This window comes from Lissotriton vulgaris, chromosome 6, assembly GCF_964263255.1.
Source record: "Lissotriton vulgaris chromosome 6, aLisVul1.2, whole genome shotgun sequence".
Classification (NCBI taxonomy): Eukaryota; Metazoa; Chordata; class Amphibia; order Caudata; family Salamandridae; genus Lissotriton; species Lissotriton vulgaris.
In genome coordinates, this window is record NC_141694.1 from 1,725,019,593 (window position 1) to 1,725,041,921 (window position 22,329).

Genomic DNA, 22,329 nt, shown 5'->3' on the forward strand with positions numbered 1-22,329 from the left:
TGCGGCAAATGTTCAGTAATTGTTTATGGGGAGCTATGCTATCAGGTACTGTAATGTGACAGTATGATCGCCGAATGGTATAGAATTGTACCTTGTATGTTCAATAGTTAGACCCACTATAAGATGGCGCCCGTATAACAGTGCTCAGATACGTGAGTCCTATGTCAATGTTTATTGTATTCACACGGTAAATACAGCAAACTTTTCGAGCAAGATTGTGTGAACAAGCACTCATGGGGTGCGAAACGCGTCACGTAGGGCTTATGGCGTGAATAAACCCTACTTACTTGACAGACCTGCTGACTGGTGTGGATTCTTGCAGTACCTGAGTGCGCGCTTGGTACGCCGTTTTGGATTTATATTGTTTACCGGTTACCTCACCGGCAGCGCGCCACCCCCACTAGACGAGGGATACCCCACAGAGGTGATCGTTGGATTTCATATATATATATATATATATATATATATATATATATATATCCATAAACGAAGTCCAATAAAGCGCGCTCTCAGGAAAGTTGCAAACGCCAAAAGAATTTATTTGTTTCTGTAACGCGTTTCAACTGAATCAACAGTCTTGTTCACACACAGAATTGGAGACAAAGCCAGGTTTACAGATTCGGTAAGACATAAAAGAGGGACTGCATCAAGTTGTTGAGCCCAATGTAATGGTGGTGGCCATTTTGTAATGGGCAAGTATTAAGGATAATGAATGTATAACAATTGACCACTGCATTCATATCGCCTGCGATAACTATATCCCTCACATTGCTGAGGCATAATTTTAAGGCATAAATGATAAAGTGCCAACTGTGCCAGGAGATTAATCCGAATTCTGTGAGACTGCTGTATCTGGATTGTACCTCCAATGAAACGAGGCATGGAGAGAGCTGCAATGGGTAAGTGTACCAGTAGAAAGGAATCAGTATGTAACCACTAGTGGGTGAATCTGAGGTTGAGACATTCTCATTTGCAGTGTATCATCGTCAAGCCACCACTATCAATATCAAAAGAATATACAATTCATAACAGGAATAAACTATCTTAACACAAGAAAGAGATTTCAAATAAAAAAACTAGTAAAGCCTATGCCTCAGGAGAGACATGTTTGAAAAGTGAAATCTTAACATTGCTAAACCCAGAGTACATATCAACAAAGATAGGATAACAACATTCCTTATCTCTAGACGTCAATCCCCCGTGGATAACATGAAGAAAAGGGTAGGGAACTCAATGCCCCGCGAATCTAAACATACGTTTGAAAAGTGTCAGAAAGAAAATGTATTAAAAACAGATAATAAACCAAATTGGTCACACAACCAAACATTAGAATGAGATGAGAAAAAGATCTATATATATAGGAAAGTCCGATCAGAAGCTGCACAGATAATGTTGCAAAAAACATGTCAAGTTAGGAAAATAAACATTAGCAAACATACAATATACAACATAACTCTAAGGGTGCAAACAGTGTGAGTCCACAATTATGTATTTTTTATAAAAAGTGTATCTTTATTCTATTCTTTTGATAATTTTTGAATTCATTATTATTTTTTTTATATAGAAAAGATTTTCACATGATTCAAAATGTCAAATGCGTTACAATATATTATTTACAATTACTTGTCACCAACATAACTCAGAACACAAAAAGTAGATGCATATGATGATGGCTAGCAGCAGAATATGAACTACGCGCGTTTCGGCACTGCTGCCTTCATCAGGACACCGTCTTTTAGTATCACTAACAGAAGAAAAACAAAAAGTTGCTTATTATATATTAACGGACTCTATGAACACCCAAAAAGTTTCTACTATGTACAATTTTATCATATAAACATTATTGATTTGATCACATTTATCTTGCACCGGGTAGTCTTATTTTTTTCTTTTTATGACCTCTTCTTTCTTATTCTTTTTCATAGAGATATTTTCAACATTTTTATCTAAAGCCAACATTGCTATATTCTCATAATTTCTTTGGGAACATATAGTGGTGGGGGGGGGGGAACTTAATAAACAATATGGGTAGAAAGTAAAAAATAAAGTATTTACAGTTTACTAAAACGCAATCAAATGTTTCATTGGTATATACATATTTACACATTGATACAGTAGAAACGGAACCATAATTGTATCTATCCTAACTATACATATATTTACATAAATCTATACAATTATTTCTGAATTCTACCTTAGTTGTAGGTTTTCTTCCACGGAGTAAGATTAATAGAAGGATTGAAAAAATAATAATGAAGACTTAAAGAGATGAATAAGAAAAAGAGATGAAATAGAAAAAATATATATAAATATATATACATACACACATGGATGAGGGTACCAGAAAGTTTAAGAGAGATTGAAAGAAACACTTAAAAGAAAAAATAAGGAAAGGGCTGTAGTAGAGAGAGTGTAACTAGATGACAGTTCCAGATTGGTGTTTTAAAGAGGGTTGAGTAAATTAACAACGCACTTGATCTTGTCTTTGTTTTACAGTATAGATCATAACGTTGTTAACCTTATACGCAACCATACATATAGGACGTTTCAAACATTGCCTAATTAACCATTTCCCCAAATATCAAATTCACATGGCAAAGGTAATGTACTCACATTCTATTTCGTATTTCAGATGTTTTAGTAATGATAGCAGACAAAAAGTGGAGTGGCATATGTGCTGAATAATAAAGGTACAGCTGGATACTCAATACTGAAAAAGATTGTAACAAATGTATCCATGATCTGTACTTTAACAGGTGTATCACTTGTGTAGTAACAATGCATCCCTGAGTTGATACTTATTTTTAATACATTTTTGGCTATTTCTCGACTGTCATCTATTTTAAGTGACTTCAGTTTAGTCCAATGGATAGATTTGTTTGGTTTAAAGGGACAAATATTAAAGAGCACTCGTTGGTTAAAAATGCCTTGCTAAATTCACTTATAGCCTGTCAAGTTGAAACGCAATATTACTTTATACCTGAAGTTATGGATGGAAATTTTCATATGATATCACTGGATTTAGCTTCAGAGAAAGTCTTATTAGCTATGAGTTATTAAACGGATCTTGGCGATTAGCATAGGGACGCCTAGCGGTGTATCGGCAGTCTGCCAACAAATCGAATTATTTGCAACCGCCCACAAACGATATATCTGCGACCAAAAATACAGCGTCTTTTTATATCGAGTGCTTTACAGAGATTTAGAAGTTTTAATTAAGTGCATCTTACAAAGATATCGTTTTATCCTTTGCGTGCGCTTGGCTTACCGTGGGTCAGGCCTTGCCTCCAATTAGCCGATTGCAGCGCTTTATCGAGCAGCCTTCATTTTCTAAAATGTAATTAAGAATGAAACACTAAGTTGCTGATAAATGGGCGTAATTTAGTCTACTTTTTAGGGGTTTACAATGCAAAAGTCCTAAACAGATATCCTTGTGCATCTGTTGTAATAGTTTGTAATCCTATTCCCATGTGGCTTACCGTGTCAGTTCGTTTATCTTCGCACATCTTGCGTTCGAAAACCGCCATCAGTGGAAGCTGTATTTTCCACGTTTTTTTATTTCATTTGGACTCAACCACGTGATTGTGTGATTCTCAGAGCATAAAGATGAAGAGCGGACTCTTGTATGATCATGAGGTTGTTTGATCATAGAAATAAAGGGCGGACTAACGTGCTTGGTTTCCATCTTGGTAGAACTTATTGTTACGCTTTGTATTAAACAAATATACTTCCCGTATCGTCTTTAAGAGATACTGGCCTATTTTTGCAATGGGGATATTTCCCGTCTGGGATATATGTAATTATATCTATGCAGATATCACAGAAAATTAATACTGCATCATTTTTATCGAAAACAGGGTATTTGTTTTATATATATATATATATATATATATATATATATATTTGTATTTGTATTTTTGATTTGTAGAGCGCCTTATCACCCAGGGGTCTCTAAGCGCTTAGCGGAGAGTGGACACAAAGTTGTTAGGGGAACAAGCTAGATGGTACCCAATGCCTCCTGGAATAGCACGGTTTTCAGCTTTTTTCTGAAGGGCGAGAGACTTGTTTCTTTGCGTAGATTTCAGGCAGTTGATTCCATGCTCTGGGAATTGTGTAGGAGAATGTGCGTCCTCCAAAAGAGCACAGTTTGAACCGTGGGCAGATCAATAGTGCGGCCTCTGCTGATCATAAGTTCCTGCTAGGGGCATACGGGACAAGACGTTCCTTAATGTATTTAGGGGCTTGCGCATACAGGGCTTTCTGCGTGATGCATAGGCCCTTAAACTTAGCCCGTCGATTCACTGGCAGCCAGTGAAGTTTGCGAAGAAGGGGGGTGGCATGGGTCCTTCTTGGTTTGTTGAAAATGAGTCTGGCCGCGTCGTTCATGACAATCTGAAGTCTGTTCATTAGTTTTTGCGGAGTACCGAAATACATGACGTTGCCATAGTCCAGCCGTGCCAGGATTAATGCTGATACTGCTCTCCTGAGAGTGTCCGCCGTCAGGATGGGAGACAGTTTGCGCAATTGTCTCATTAAGCCCACACACGTGCCCACTACTGCTGAAACCTGGGCTGACATAGTGAGGTTGGCATCTACAACTATGCCTAGGCTTTTAACTGTTTCTGCCGGTACTGGGGGGTTTCCTAATTCAGTGGGCCATAAGAGGTCACTCCAGAGGCTAGATGATGTCGTAATTGCAAGCACCTCCGTCTTATCAGGATTAATCTTTAAAATATTTGCCGTCATCCAATTGACGGTAAATTTTAAGATGTTTTGCAATTTTTGATCTGCTGTTGGAGTGTTACCAATTTGAATGATGATCTGAGTGTCATCAGCGTAGTTGTATATACTGCAGTCCATCTGATTCAATAATGAGATGAGGGGCTGCAGATATGCATTGAACATCAAGGGTGACAGGGCCGAGCCCTGTGGGACTCCACATGTGATCCTTGCTGCCTCTGACACCATGTCATCCAGTTGTACTCTCTGAACCCGTTCACCGAGAAACGAGGTCAGCCAGGCACGGGCCTTGCCCTGGATACCAAAGTCCCACATCCGCGACAGTTGTAGGTCATGATTGACCATATCAAATGCCGCTGAGAGGTCAAGTAGTACCAGGGCACAAGGATCTTTTTTATCTGCTTTAAGTCGCAGGTCGTCTAGCACGGAAAGCATGACCAATTCCGTGCTATTGTGGGCCCTAAAACCGGCCTGGTTGGGTTCCAGCAAGGAATTGCTCTGAAGGTGGTGAGAGAGGCTGGGCAACACATGCTGCTCCAGTATTTTGGCTAAAAAAGGAAGTTGTGAAATGGGCCTATAGTTTTTCAAGATCTTAGTATCAGCCCCTGCCTTTTTTAAGAGAGGAATCAATCGGGCTTCCTTAAGGTTAGAGGGGATCTGTCCGGAAGTGAGGGAACAGTTTAGGAGCGATAGTATGTCATCCTCCAGTCCTGGCCAGGCTTGTTTGTAGATCCTCGGAGGGCATGGGTCAGCCGGTGAGCCTGATTTGACTTGATTCATCACTCTTTCCAGAGTTTCTTTGGTGAGTAAGGGTAGTGAAGTTAGGGGCTGGATGACTGTGGGGGAAGGTATTTGAGTGATTCCTGGGCAGTCCAGTCTAGGGGTGGTCTTGATTTCTGTCAGGAGGGCAGATATCTTGGTGGTGAAAAATGACTGGAATTTAAAGCAGTCTTCTTACGTGAAGGAGGGGGGCTGTTCCTTCTTTTTTCTCAGTTCTGTAAGGACTTTGAAAATTTCTTTCTGGGGGTTGGGTGCTATTGCAATTTTGCTTTCGTAAAACTCACCCTTCCTAGTCCTAATGGCTTGTTTATAAGTGGTGAGCTTTTTTGCATACAAGGCTTGGGAATTAGGATCATACCCCTTTCGCCAAGCTCTCTCGCTCTGGCGCAGGGAGCGTTTCAGGAGTCTCAGGTCATCATTGAACCAGGGGGCCCCTTTTCCTTTGTCCCTGATTTTTACCTTTCGTGCAGGTGCCACTGCCTCAATGGCATTTTTACAGTTTTAGTGATAGTTTGAGGCTGGCCCTCTCCACATCATCCTCTGGTAGTCTGTTAAGGTGGGAGGGTTTCTCTGATATAGATAATAGAGAATCAGTATTGATTGAATTCCACCTTCTTACCACCCGCCATTCGGCGGTGGGGATTCCTCCTTGCCCCGGGAATGCTAATCTACCCTGCAGCAGGTGATGATCCGACCATATGCAAGGCGAGATAGTGACGGGGCTCAGCACCAGGACTGAGGTACAAATCAGATCCAATGTGTGACCTTTCTTGTGTGTTGGGCCTGTCACTATCTGGGTTTGTTCTAGCGCGGTCATAGCCTCTTCTAGCTGTTTGGACGTTGCGTCTTTAGTGGACTCCTCCCAGTGGAGATTGAAATCTCCCATCACCACAAGACCCTCATACCTTGTGCAAAGGTCGTGGACCAGTCCCAGAAAAGACTCAAAAAAGGCTGGGGGAGTTCTAGGAGGGCGATAGACGATGAGTATCGCCAGGCAATTGGTGGCAGAGCAGAGTTTGACCCCCAAGATGTCCGCACCCTCTATGCTTTCTGCACAAATGGTTTCCGATATAGAGGAGTTTTTATAAAAAAGGGCAACTCCCCCCCCCCCCTTTCCTACCGTCTTTCCTGTTATGGGAGGTGGCACTGAAGTTGGGTGGGAGTGCAGCCACTAAGTCGGACATGGAAGAATCCTCGAACCACGTCTCCGGGACTCCTAATATATCTAGGTTGCCTTCATGGAGCAGGGAGAACACCTCCAAATTGTGTTTTTGGAGAGAGCGTGTGTTAAGCAGGGCAACGCTCTGTGATGTTACTTTTCCTCTTTCCCTCCTAGTGTTAGTTTTCGTAATAGATAATTCTGCTATGGGTTTCAGCAGTTCCTCCCGCCTCAGTGCCTCCACTGTTTGCAGGCTAATAAGACCAGTTTTGTTATTTAGTGCAAGCAGGTCTTCCCTGGAGTACCGTGGTGCCGGATCAGGGGTCGTGGCCCCTGGTCCCGGCCAGGCGCGGACAGGCGCAGACGGGCTTGCCTTTGGCACGTCTTCGGCGCGCCGCCGGCGCCCCCGCTGCGCCCATCCGCTGCACTGCCTGCATGAGGGTGCCATTTTATGCACTCGAAGGCGGGAGTGCGGGCGTGGCTAAGCACTCGAATCCTAGCCCACCAGCCTTCTCCTCACCCAAGATGGCCGCCCCGCGTAGCCCTACCTCGGCTACACTCGAGGTGAGTGACAGAGAGCAAATAGCCTAAAGCCCTAAAATCGGTTTTGGCTTTTTTCTCCTAGCGTTAGGGGCAGGTCCCGGCTTTCCGACTCAGGACGCTGCGAAAATAGAGGGGTTAACAATTATTAAAATGCCTCAAATACTGTGCAAAGTAGCAAATTCAAAAAGCAAAGTCACAATTTAAAAACAATTAGAAATGTTATATACATCTAGCATGGTTGTGAATGATGCTTAGCATCCTTTGCAAAGGTAATAGTTAATTGGGAAAGTATACCTGCTATACCACTTTTTGTTATTTTCGGAAACTTCAAACCCAAATTGGAAAATAAGTTATAAAATGACAACATCTCATTACTTCATTTATTGTGTATATTGAGATTTTCAGATTGGAGGTGACAACAGATTACATATTAGTTTATGGCATTTTCCCACGGAATTTCGAGATTGAGTCCTTTAGTTGCTGTATCTAATAAGAATATCCAGAACACTTCTCGTTTTCTTCTCACAATGTCAGAACTTATGCCTTCCTTGGTTTTGATCTTTTCCAGTATAAACCAGACAATATCATTTTCTGTATGACCCTCAGTTAGAAAATGTGAAACCAAAGGGGATGATGTTTTTTGAGTCCTTATGGCTGATCTATGTTCGGTTAGTCTGACACTAAACATACGTGAGGTTTCCCCTACGTAGCCTTTTGCGCACGGGCAGATCAGAAGATATATTATATTCTTTGATTTGCAGTTTGTAATGTCCTTAGATATTATTTTGTGTCCATTGAATTCCATTTCTTTTGTGACCAAAGCCACAGGGCAACTCTTAAAAGAGCCACATTTATAGTTCCCTACTAGAGGTTGCATGTCCTCAACACTTCTCTGTGTTGGCTCTTTAGGGTTTCCTGTCATGCGCGATCTAACTACAATATCTTTGAGGTTCTTGTTTTTGCGGTACGCAAATAATGGTTTCTCCAGAGAAGTCATGAATGCATTATTGATGTTCAATAAATGCCAATTGGAGAAAATTATTTGGCGAATCTGTTTATTCATGACTGAATGACGTGTCACAAAAACCAATTTCTGATTTTATATGGTGTTCGTGTTTTGTAGCAGGTGTTGGCGATCGTAAAGTCTTGCCCTTTTGTAGGATTGTCTTACCAATCTTCGTGGATATCCACTTTCGAGAAATGTAGTTGTCATTTTCTCAGCTCTTTGGTCAAAGTATTCCAATTTGGTACAGTTTCTTCAGAGACCAATAAACTGCCCAAAGGGGATACTGTCTTTCTGTGTGGTTAGATGAAAGCTTTTATAATGTAAGAGTGTATTTCGTGCACTCTTTTTGACAAAAAGATCTGCCATTAGTTGCCCATTCTCATGCTTGATCCAAATATCTAAATAATCTATTTTTTGATTATCAACTTTTGATGTAAATCGTAGATTCGGATCACATAAATTAAGCCAAGACAGAAATTCATCTAGTTTTTCCTGTGTTGTCATCCCATATTAAAAAGATATCATCTATATAGCATGCCCAGTGCAACACTGTCTCATAAAAGGGCGCTATTTCGTTATAGATTAATTTAATTTCGAAATACGCTACATAAATATTCGCAATAGTAGGGGCGCAAGGTGCGCCCATACTGACTCCTTTGACCTGTTTATATAGGTCATTGCGAAATTCAAAGATGTTTTCTTCTAGGACTATGTGCAGACAGTCTAAGATTAAATTTACATTACAGTCAATGTCCATAAGGTGTATGAACCAATCAACTGCCTGAATGGCCCCGTCACAAGGGATGTTGCTATAAAGACTTTCCACGTCTAATGTTACTAACCATTGTCGATCTGAATTGAATGAAATTCCTTCAATTAGATTGATGATATGGCGGGTATCTTGCACATGCCCTGGGATATCCAACATGTGGACGTAGAGTTTTGTCAAGGTATTTTGATAATGGCTCAGTTACTGCCCCTATAGTAGTAACTATTGGACGAAAAGTGGATTGTTCTCATCTTTGTGAATTTTGGGGGTGCCATAAAGACTAGCTAGTCTAGGGTTCTCCACGTTCAGGTATTCAAATTCTTTTTAACATATGTCTCCATCTCGGAGGGCTTTAGAAGTTCTCTTTAGGATCTTTTTCTTTATTTTATCAGTTGGGTCTATATTTATTTTTTGATAGAACTGATCATCATTAAGCATGTCCTCTATTTTTACTATATAATTTGTTGTGTCCAAGATGGCTATTCCTCCTCCCTTATCACACACTTTGATTGTTATGTCTGGCGAGTCTTAACATTTTCAAAGCTGAATGTTCTTCTTTGTTTATGTTAAAGGGGGGGGTAGGAACACAATTAGTAGCCGCCAGTAGGTTTTTATATACTACTTGCTCGAAGATTTTTACTTCTGGGGCAATCTGATCGCTTGAAGGAGTAAATATAGATTTCGGGGAGAGTCCTGATCTATTTGTTGAATCGTCATTAGGTATAGTATTAGCGAAAAAGCATTTGAGGCGTATTTTTCTGAAAAAAGACATAAGATCATTAAAGAGCTCGAACCTGTTTAGTCCAGAATGTAGGACAAATGTTAAGCCCTTAGATAGCAAAGTGGTAGCTGCTTCAGTTAGCTCAATAGAGCTAAGATTAAAGCTTGGGATTTCACCTATTCTCGTCAGTATCTTGCATTCCTTGTCTCCAAGTAATGGTTCTGGTTGTAAGGTTGATGTCCCTGGAATTGATTCTGGTACTGGCCCCTGGGTTGATATTGTGGACGGGGCGTAAACTGTGTTTGATATTGCTGATACGGTGGTCGCCAATTCCCCCACATCATGCAGAGAGAATGAGGACATACAGAGAGAAAGAGCATTAATGAAATGTATTATTCTTGCAGATGTATGCCCAATTCCTCATCCTGATTTTGTTCCCCCGGGCTTTTGGTTTCAAATTCAATAATGCATTTGGACTTCTTTTTGCGTAATTTGAGTACTCCATTGCCCCTTCTGGAATTGTTTAATACCTGCCCAATTGCAAAGTATCTAAGGAGGGAGCTGTTGGACAGATGATATTGTTCATAATGTCTAGCAATAGGGTAGTGGGCATCCCGATTATTGATTGCCCGCATATGCTCCAAAAATCTTTTCTTCACCATAAAGGTGGTATTGCCCAATTGCGTAAATTGCATGGACACTCCAAGACATAAATGACAAAGTTAGAACTACATGTGAAAAACAGTTATTTTTCGGGTGTTGTTACTGGGTGTCTTGTATTCTTTTACTATGTAGCTGTTATAACAAGCCTTGCAGTGGGCACATGGAAAGAATCCCTGTAGGCTGTGTTCATTGGAGCTTCATCGTGCTGTAATGTCACCACGAACAAGGATATCACGTAGATTGTGACCCCTTCTGTAAGTGACCCTAGGTCTTTCATGCATTGTATGACTGATAATAGGGCCACTGGTCAGAATATTCAAATTTTTGGTATTTTCTGTATTGCCTGTGAGTTGCTGTTGTATGTGAGGATAACTCTTGCATTATTGGTACAATCATCCACTTCTTTGGTTATGTTGTCCGTAAGGGTGTGTTCCCTTGAAAGCTTACTTGCTTTGTTGATTGGCTTGGTCAAGACCTATTTAGGGTAGCCACGTTCTTGGAATCTTTCTGCCATGTTGTTCCTTTCGGCATCATATGCTTCATCGGTATTGCAATTTCTTCCTGCTCTGAGCAGTTCTCCATATGAAATATTCAATTTCAAATTATCTGTGTGACTGCTCAGAGCAAGGAGGAGACTTTTGCCTGCTGTGGGTTTACGAAACAGGTTGGTGTGTATGGTGTTGTTCACAATGGTAAAATCTACATCAAGGAATTCAGTATTAAATTTACTCATGTTGTATGTCAGATTGAGATTGTAATCATTGCAGTGCAATTTGTTCACGAATGTTATGGCACTTTTCTCACTACCTCTCCATATAATGAAGAGGTTGTCGATATATCGTAGTCAAAGTGTGACCTCACCACCCTCTGTCAATTCGGGTTGTGTTGCCCGTAGCTCCTCCTCCCACACCCCAAGGAAAAGGTTAGCAAAACTGGGGGCAAAACATGTACTCATCGCTGTCCCCAGTATTTGCTTGTAGATGGTGCTGTTAAACATGAAAATATTGTTAATCAAGCAATGCTTAACCATTTCTAATAGCATGTTAGTATATTGTAAAAGACAAATATTCCTGTTTTTGAGGAAGTGATCGCATGCCCCGTTACCCAAGTTTTGATCAATTATGATATACAGCGAGTTCACGTCCATGGAACTCTTCTTCCCAAGCCACTCCCTCCAATTTCGCTAGAAAATCTTTTGTGTCCCTGATGTGTGAGGGTAATGAGGCAACATATTCCCTGAGGAAGTGGTCAACGCATTTAGACATACTTTCCTTAACACTTCCTCTGAAGGACACTAAGGGTCTGCCAGGGGGGTTGTCATGGTCTTTGTGAATTTTGGGGAGTAAATACAGTATGGGAAGTTCTGGGTAGTCGTTCTCAAGATAACAGTACTCATCCCACTCGAAAATCACCCCATCTTTCCACTCAGTAGGTTAGTTCCAGATTTCAAGAATGTTGTTGGTGTAGTCGGCCCTCGTTATTGTTTGGTAAAATCTGGTGTCTCAAGTTGTCTTAGAGCCTATGTGATGTATTGTTCTCTGCCCCATAGGACAATATTGCCTCCCTTGTCGGGAAGGGCGTATGATGATCTCTTCCTCTTCAGCTAGGGATTGAATAATCTTAGACTGGGCTTGCGAGATGTTATGGTTGGCCTTGTCCTTAAACCATTTGCGGTGTCTGAATCTGATAAGGTGGTTACGTACTGATTACTTTCTACTGGTACACTTACCCATTGCAGCTTTCTCCATGCTCAATTTTACTGGAGTTGCAATCCAGATACAGCAGCCTCACTGAATTTGGATTATTCTCCTGGTACAGTTGGCACCTTATCATTTATGCCTTAAAATTATGCCTCTGCAATGTGAGGGTTATAATTATCACAGGCAATATGAATGCTGTGGTCAATTGTTATACATTCATATTCCTTAATACTTGGCTGTTACAAAATGGCCGCCACCATAGCATTGTAGTGGGCTCACCAGCTTGCTGCAGTCCCTCGTTCATGTCTTACATAATATGTAAACCTTCAGTCGAAATGCTTTACAGAAACAATTAAATTCTTTTGGAGTTTGCAACTTTCCTGGGAGAGCGTATTATTGGACTTTGTTTATGGATTGACTGCCCGGCGTGCCCCACTGGCACAGCACGCCACCTCCCAAGGGGCCTGGATTGCAGAAGGGACAATTGGGTGTGGATATAGTTTGATATATATATATATATATATATATATATATATATATCAAACTCCAACGCCCTTTGTTAGAATGCCAGCGCTTCTTTCGTTTGGGGCGGTGCAAGTTTTCTCCGACAGGACAGCCGGTCAATATCAACATATGTTACTTCTTATTTCAGAGGTTTGCGAAAAACGCACTCACTCGGAATCTGTGATTAAAGTTGCTTTATTGCATATAAGCAGCCGTAGCCATGCCCAATGCATTTCGGTTCCCGCCTCGAACCTTAATCAGGAGTAATTCCCTGTGATCAAGGTACGAGGCACGAACCGAAACGCGCTGGGCATGGCTACGGCTGCTTATATACAATAAAGCAACTTTTATCACAGTTCCAGAGGGAGTGCGTTTTTCGCAAAACTCTGAGGTAGGAGGTAACGTGTGGTGATATATATATATATATATATATATATATGTTTTCAGATGAAACCCTATATTTTTTCTTTGTATGATTTTAGCTAACTTTCGGGCTCTTAAAAAAACCTTAGTCCTGATGATGTTCCGGCTACCCACTTATGGTATTGAAACGTTGACTGACAATATGGACCCTATACATATCAATCATGCTGTTCCTGTTTTGGATATGCGCTCTGACTACTATTATCACATGTATGACCTACAAGTGTGCACTGAGCACATTTTGTCACCTTCCCCCACTGCACCGTTGTGAATAGGCTTGATTTTAATTTTTCATATTTTTTTCTTTTATTCCAAAAACACCCAATCGGTATTCAAGCAGCAGCGGTCCGTGTAGGTAACAACGGTGGGGCAGTGGCACCGGGTGGGGGGTATTTCGAGGGGCGATGTCGAGGGAAAATGAATTATTTATTTAATTTCCCCTCAGCATCGTCCCTCGAAATCCCCCCAACTGGCCCCACCGCGGTTAACTGCACGGACAGCGGGTGTATTTAAGATTGGTAATGTTGTGTGTCCAAGGACCACTTTTGTGCCTGCTTGTGCCAGTGGATGCATACAAACACTCTTACTGAATTTACTTCTTTTAGTCCTATTAATTTACTGTCATTTGTGAAGTGCATGGTCTTTGTAAGTTCTCATTACAAGCTACCTTGAATCGAAGGGGGATATTGGGCCTGAGACACCGATTCAGGGTGATACCTCCAACCCTAATTCCAAGCACTGCGACTTGAGTCTAAGAATAACACGAAGGCCTGGGCTTCTTGGGTCCTTCAGTGTCTGCAAATTCCTGATTCTGGAGATTTCAATGAAGCCATTTTTCACCTTCTCTGAGCAGGTGGACAATGATAAAAGACCCAACAGCAAATACACAGGGTATGAGGCAATTGGGACTGCACCTATCACTATAGTAAAGTCATATATAGCATTTTATCCTTTGGTGCACTGGACCTGAGGCTCAGTACCCTTAAACCTCCTGGGATTACAAAACACCACAAATAGCACAACAACAATTCGGTCCACCACTCATTATTACAACTACTCAGATTATATCACAAGATGGTAGAAGACCCGCATGTAGTTTTTACCAGAGTAGAAATGCACCCGTTTAAACTGGTGTGGTATTCCTGTTTATGGTAATTTCGGATGCTGGCACATAGAGCCACTCAGAATGGTCTGGGGTCAGTATGACCCCCCCCCCCCCTAAGAGCCCCCAATCCGCCTACCCTGGGATACTGCTGCAGACAATGAAGGTCACAGTGCTTTTACAGGGATTTAGCACCAGTGCTACCCGTATTCCCCTTTTTTGTATGTTCTGTAATCTGTAATATTTTAACTTGCTACTGTTTAAGGCTACTTGGCACGAAAAAAGTATTTTTTCTTGGTTTTTCTCATATAATTATATATTTCCTCGATGTCATTTCAATGCGATTTAAAGTCATTTTATCTCACATTAAGAATTGTTATTGACAAGTGTGTAATTTTTTGTATTTAAGAAAGATATTTGAGAAAAAAAACTAGCTTTGCTGATATTTACAGGAAAATGCCAACTTTATCTAAAACTCTGTATTGTGTAAAAGAACCCTATACCCGGGAAAAGAGTAACGTGTTAAGCACCACAATGAAATGTAGTGCGGAAGTTGTTTATGCCCTACAGTGGCTAGAAGTGCAAGTATAGCGCTGTCATTTCAAAAGTGTACAAAAGCGGCAAAGTGCTTGTTAAAGTAATGATACATTTCAGGCATCATGAAAAACACACCTTAAAAGAAATTATATATACATACACACACATATATATATATATATAAATATATCCACACACACACACACATATATATATATATATAAACACACATATATATACATATACACACATATATATCATATATATTTGTGTTTCATGATGTCGAAATGTATTTCGTATTCAATTTAGGATTGATTTCCTTCAATTCATTTTATAGTTCCTCTTTTAAATGCCTAATTTCTTTCAAAATAGCCTCCCACGGAGAAAAGTAAGATTAATAAATGCAGGCAAGTCATCATATGGTTTAATGCACCCATTTAGAAGTTGAAATGCCTTTCAACTCCACAGCTATACTTTCTGAATACCCCTTTTTCACTTGCTGGCTCGTATCATCTTCATATTTTTTTGGGAGCGCTGACCTCAAAGCCAGGAAAGTCCAGTATTATGAGGCAGTTAAGTTTGACGACTTCAAGCATTAATAAAAAGCTATATCCCTCAACTGGGATAAGCATTAGCAAGAGATGGGCCCAAAAGGAGCCTAGAAACCAGAGAACAAACCACAAACTTCACACGAGAGGCGGAAATGAGAGGTTTTAACTGTACAGAACCAGCGGTACAGATGCAATAAAAAGCATGTTAAAGTATTTCCACGTTTAACAGGCACTTGAAAGACACCCTTAAACATCAACATATTAGCTGGAATGTGTCCGTGCACACAGGCCAGGGCTCAGCATCCCAGGCCTTTCAGCCTGTGCTTCTTAACAAACTTCTTCAGTCTCTTCGTCTTTTTTCGGTGCGATCTGCTGCTTTTGGAAACAACAAAGCTGAAGTACCTGCAACCTGCAACGAAATAATAAGACAAATGTTAACTTATTTTATGCAGTATTGGATGCATTATAATTCACTGCAGTGGTTGCAGAGCTCAAGAGAATCTGGAGAAAAGATAGCAAGCCTGGGAAAAACATCCAGCAGTTCATGTATGCTTGCAAAGTTACATAATAACTTGGAATTGAGACACCAAGAGAACTTGTAAACTAATACACTATTTTGGGATCCAAACTGCTGCAATGAGGTAAGAGCGTGTTAAAGACATTAGGCTCGGTGTGCAGATCGCAAGTTAGAACTTCGCAGTAATGATGTTCATAAATTCATCCTTCCGAGGTCGATAAAAAGAGTACCCTTAATTGGACAAAAGTGTAATTTCTTACTTGCCTTGGTCCAAAATCACAAAAGATAATAAAGATTAAAAAAATGAAGGTGGACTCTGAAAACAAACCTCACTTTACACGAGTTGGGTCTTGACAGCAGTGTACAAGCAAACCAAAGACGTTTCACTCGGGGTTCCAAGCTGTGCCTATGCCATCTCATAGACCAGGTGAATAGTGACACCATTGTTGCGAGAAATTACATCCACGTATGCATTAATCTCCATTTTTTTAAAAGCAATGTTTTTTTTTAAATCTCTGCTGTTGTCAACAGTTGGCTCAAAACACTCCAGGCCCGTGTACCCAATACAAATGGTATGCTTTTGCTTTTTCCGCTTTTTAAGTCAAGTGAAAGACATATTATGGACTTACCACAAACATGTAGGTGCTTGAAGCCCGCCCATTTTTAATCACTGTTTGGCTTTACGGTTGTCTTATTTGCTTGCTTTCTATTCAACAGTTTCCTTGTTTCAGCCGGTCCATCTTGTGTTTGTCCCTCCCCTGGAGCATAGCCTCTTTACTATCTCTTTGATTGGCTAGCTTCCACCACTCATGTTGTTAACTAGTTTCACAGGAAAGGCCCCTTCACAGCTCAAAAAACAAACTAATTGACTGGCCAATGCTGCATGTCTTTCATGTCTGCAAGTGTGAAAAAAATTCCAGAACACCTTTGAGCAACACCTAACCCAAAAGGTTACGTTAGTTTTTAGGTCTGGTCTAACGACAGCAGTAGTTATTTTGCCAACCTCTTGTATAAAAAAAAAAGAATCCCACAAAAATATACACACATATGTCTATACATAGCAGTGGCTTTTGGCCTGTCACCTTCATCCATTGGTCTGTTCAGCTGCCATTCACATTTAGCCTCTGCCCACCACAGCATGCACCAGGGGTAAGTCCACTTCTTTTGCATTGTGAGTGATGGCATCATGCTTGTTCATGTGTTCATTGGCCTAAAATGCAGTTCAATTCAGTGACAGAGATGGTTGTATTATTTACTTTTTGGCATTTTATATATCGTAATATTTAAATGTAAACGTCTGAATTTCACTGTGCTGCACGTGCCTTGTACCTTCTATGAGGTGAGCCTCAACAGGCATACAGGTAGGAGGGCAAACTGTGTGGCCATCTTTAAATAGAATGTTGTACGCTGTACACATAGGTCGCTCTTCTCGCTGACTTTTTGTGTTAGCTTTAAAAGGAGATAAACATTCACTGAAGAAGAGTCAAATTTTTTCACTTGCACGAGGCCTTAATACAATGGTGCCACAACGAAAAGCAGCCTATGCATGTGCAATGATATTTCAGGACATGTCGTTCAAGTTCATTAGATAGGTTTCCGAAGCCACATACCAGAGAGCAATATGCAGCCTTTTGGTAGATCAACAGAGCCACTTGGAACGTTCTTACAACAGCATGCAAATGACTCAAGGCACGGCGTGACTGTCTTTAACAGTGTCCTTCACATCAGTTAATACCAGTTAAGAGGCATTGCCAAAATGACGCGTCCGTCCTTTGCATGTATAAGGACCCTGGTTCAAACCGGAGCGTTTACTGTTAATACTTTTTTTTCCAAAATATTATCGGGGGAGGGTGCAAAACTGGTGACAAGATGGCCACAGGCTTCTGAAGCTCCACGCAGCAACAGAGCCTCTAATCGGCGAGCGACGGCAATTTGTGGCTTGCGGGTATGAGCTGAGCAGATGCGGGGGAGTCAGGTATTTTTGTTTTTGGATGCTTTTTGAGCCCTTTTCCTGTATTTTTTCCCGTGTCACTCCCCCTCATGCTCGACGGTCACCATTTTGTTTAAGAAAAGTGCGCAAGCGCAGTGATTCACCGGCTAGGTTCTGGTTTCATTCAATGCTTTATAACTGAAGTATGCCTGCTATATCTGTGATTTTGGGCCATTTTAATTAATACAATATTTGATTTAAGAGCCTTATTATGTTTCCTGCATCTTTTTGAACTGGCGCTGCTCTGCTTTATTATAGAGCATGGTTGTACAGGCTTGCCAGTGGCTCCTTTTAGCGTATATACAGTTTAACTCTGCCTCCACAAGCTGTTTTGACAAATATTCAACCAGCAGTTGTTTATTACTAAGGAAATGTGTTGCCTTCAAACGAGTCCTGCCTTGTTTTGATGCACTGAATCCTGGCTGTACCTCAGTAGCCCCACTCGGCAGCTTTTTTCTCATTCAGCCACATTTTTTGTTTCTCCACCTACTTCCTTCAGTGGAGTCTGTGGCTCTGTGATGAGGGCTCATTTTGTTGCACTTCCACCGGACCACATCTAAGACTTCTACATCATGTGCCTCCTGATCTATGATAAACCTGCCACCCCAGAATGCAGTTTTGGTAGTAACTGCTTTCCTTCTGTGCCTGCTGATTATATGCACTGGCTTTGCTTCACTTTAGTGTGGAGCACTGCTGTAGGCTTGCTTACTGGCCCCGTTTTGCCCATATACTGTTTGGGCTGCCTCCACCTGTTGTCCTGAGAAAAAAACTAACCAGCAAATGTTTATTTATATTTATTTATACTTTAACATTTTTAAACAAGACCTGCTGTTTTTGGGCGCATTTAATCTGGGCTCTACCCTGACTCTACTGTTTTCTTCATCTTCTAGTCAAAACGCTTTGACCTCTTCTAAAAATATGCCTTCTATCCGTAAAGACATCACCACAGACACAAAACAACAAAAAAAGACCTTGGCTCTCCAACGAAGTCTCCATCACCATTGACCCTTGAAGACCATATGGAAGAAAAAGCTTCTGAAACCTTTTGTCATGGAAACCAACTTTATGCTTTAACGGATAGAGGAAAGATGGTCCAATTTTGAATCCAGGGTGCCAGATTTAGAGAAATGCATTAGCAATATACAGGATGCAGCAACTAAGACCGAGGGCATGCCCAAGGAAATTGTGCTTCTAAAGCCACAAACTGAAGATTTGGAGAACCAAAATCAGCATAATATATCTTAGAATTTATGGCATCCGTGAAGGGTCAGAAGGGGCATGCTTGCTTTCCAAAATGCTACACATCCTGAAGATAGGTAGGCTAAAGGAGCATACATATCTAATTTACAACATGCTCATAGAAGTGGTCCTAGGCCTTTGGGAGCCTCATCATCCAAAAGCCACTATAGTCCTGTTCTTGGACTCTATTGAACTTAGCATGGTTTTATCTGTGGCAAAGGGTCTTCTTCTCAAAGTATGTGGCTGTTGCTACCGCCGAGCGTCAAAAGGAATTCCTTTCCTATCTTCCTGCTTTACACTCCATGAATGCTAGATATGGTCTAGTGCATCCTTGTTTCTTCAAAGTGACCCACAAGAAGAGAACTTTCTCATTTGATTCTTTAGAAGACCTACAAGACTTCATTTTTAAGCACATGGGTGAAGAAATGAACTGTGGGAAATCTTGAAGCATTTTAAGGGCTGCATTGTTATTGATATGTTTTCTCTCTCTATATATAAATTGCCTCTGTTTGACTGAAGCTATTTTTTCGTGTTCTTATTCTAAAATATTCTCTTCAAATATTAATAGCATTTTTCCTTTTGTCTCTTGTCTAACATGGACCCCCTTCCCAGCTGTCTCTTCTCCCCTGTGTTTCGCATCCCAGACTTATTGTATATATCTTATCTACATTTGTCATTAAGTGCTCTTTATTAGTCAACCATGTATTCTCGTTATTTTGGTGTTACCTTCTCTTTTTGGTCTTCTTTATGTCTTCAATCTGCTGTCTTACTGTATATTTTTATACTGATTGACCCTGGGGCTTCAGTCTTTCATCTCTGGCTGTCACAAGTCTGCAGTTCATCTTTTTATGGTTGAAGCCGTTCAGCTTTTTGCCATCTTCTTTTTTCTACTACCTGCATTTGTGAAACATTTTTTACTTTTTTTGAAGAATTATTTTGACTCAAACATTACTACAGACCTACCATTCTATATCATCTGGGACGCCTTCAAGGCAGTGGCTCTTGGTCATAATAATGACCACGTCAAAGCTAAAAAGAAAAAATGCTTGAAGGAATCTGCGCTCCTACTCTCTTCCATCAATCCACTTGAGCATGAATACTATACTTCCAAAAATGAAACCACTCGTAAACATCTCGTTCAAGCCACGTTAGCCTTTAACAAAAAGCGACTGACAAGGCTTCCGGTGTGTTATTAAAGATTAATTCTAAGTTTTATGGAAAGTGCAATAGAGCAGAAAAGCTGCCGGCGAACTACCTAAAGGTTATACCTCAAAAATCCAAAATAGTAAATATTACAGATGACACAGGGGTTAATAATTTTAAAGACTAGGAAACTTTACAATATTTTACAAAAATTTGTACACACAAGAATCCTCTCCATCAGAATCTGCCCAAGACTCTTTCTTTGAAACGCTTCCCCCTTGCTCTCATCAGCCTCAAGATTATTCCATACTTGACAAGGACATATCCATAGCAGATCTTAAGTTTGCTTTAGGCAAATTAGCCAAAGATAAAGCCCCTGGACCAGATGGTTTCAGAACCTACTCTATACATCTCAGATCTACAAACTTCCATATCTGCCTTTACAGAGCTCTTAAACGCCTATTCCAGCTTATCCCGTAACTGGTTACAAACTCAAGTTTACAAAATTTGAAGTCCTTCCTTTAAATACATTTTGTCTGAAGGAAATGTTTGCAGGAAATGGTTTTAAATGGACTTCGAATTATATTAAATGTCTAGGGATCAAATACTCCTCCTCAATCGCGAGAACAATACAGACTAATTTGAATGATTCCCTTCAAAGAATTCTTCAAATGTCAGATGAATGGTCTCGTCTGTATGTATACTGGTGGGGCAGGTTAGATACCATAAAGATGATGATGCTACCCGTCATTAATTTTTATCTATCCATGCAACCTGTTAGAATTCCTTTGACATTCTTCAAATTACGGACAGAGAGCACGCATTTCTTTATCCTTTTTATGCAAACCCAAATATAAGGGCTACGTCAATGTTATTCGTTTGTAACAGTATCATCTTCCTTTATAATTAAACAAGTTTGACCTCACATTCACTTAACTCATGATACACCTTTAACGGTTTTGTGTAATTTGGAGGATTCTTTGATTTTCCCTTTTCCTTTTCAGTCTCGGGCTCATTTTCCTAAATCTCCACGCTCTTTAGCATCACCTACCGTTACATATTATTTTTCTATCCTCTTTTTGACCCATACCAGATTTTTCTCATCCCGCATATTTTCCTAGAATCATCTATATGACACAATAAATCCAATAGGATATCATAATTGCATATCTTTTGGAAAGCCTGGGTTGCTGAAGGAATCATTCAGGTCAAACATTTACTTCAAGGGACACAACTCCTCACTTCATCTGAATTGAAAAACAAATTTTGCCTCTCTGCTGGCTCCACTCTTAAATATGAGTCATTAAAACATTCTCTTACACAACATATATCTATGCTTTCACAGGTACCTCCTTCTACACTCGATCTTCCACTGGAACAATTACTCCTTTCCACCATTCTATGTCTAATTGCCCCACATATAAAATAGAATTTTTATGAGAATCAGATTCACAACACTCTTTTTCCACACAAACCTGTAATTTCATCAGACAAATAATACATCACACTTCATGTAATGTTAGCGCTACACAAACTTGACATTTTTTTTATATTCAAAGATTGTTCTTCACTCCCACTTCTATTTGTAAGTATAATTCAAGCTTGTTGAACACATGTTGGACCTTCACAAACACACAAGGCACATATTTACATTAATTCTTTCATTGTCCTTAATTTGACTTTATGGATGAGGATTTGTAGAACAGTTTAAATTCTATGTTCAATTAACTTTCCTTTTGAGATTAAATCTATTTTTTGTTCCTCACCTACCTAGACTGGTTCTCAGAAATTGGGCAAATTCTTGTACTTGCTTTTTGCTGTTGCTTTTCAAATCATTTAATCTAACTGGAAAGACGCATTTGCCATTTCCACACATACACTTCTTCAGAAAGAAATGTTTTGGTTTCTTCTTACTGCTTACTTATCTACTACTCCTGTACAGATTCAGGATAGAAATTCAATTTTTCAACCACCACGAACTTTCCATTATTGTTTATAACATTCACATGTCAATGCTTTTACTAATTCACAGCAACGGTTCTCAGTTCACCTGATTACTTGTATTATTCCACTTTTTATTTCCTTTATTATCTTTTTCCCCTTCTCTTCCTTTTCTTCTTTTCCCTCGTAATACAAAATATAAATTGTTTTATTTTGGTACTATATTTATTAAGTTTTTCCTCATCTGTCTGTAACCTTAAGAATGCAGTATTTTAATATTGGTCAATGCTTCGCCAAGGGA

General features: G+C 40.1%; 1 protein-coding gene across 2 annotated transcripts in view; it reads right to left on the minus strand.

Moving 5' to 3' along the window:
• Nucleotides 1-15,343: 15,343 nt before the first annotated feature.
• The window catches only part of TAF1A (TATA-box binding protein associated factor, RNA polymerase I subunit A), a 394,276-nt gene continuing 387,290 nt past the window's right edge, over nt 15,344-22,329 (minus strand). For both annotated transcript variants that reach the window (XM_086927938.1, XM_086927937.1), the window contains exon 11: nt 15,344-15,607. In XM_086927938.1, the coding sequence (XP_086784064.1) occupies nt 15,495-15,607 (113 nt within the window). In that variant the 3' untranslated portion in view covers nt 15,344-15,494. The remainder of the gene's footprint in view (nt 15,608-22,329) is intronic.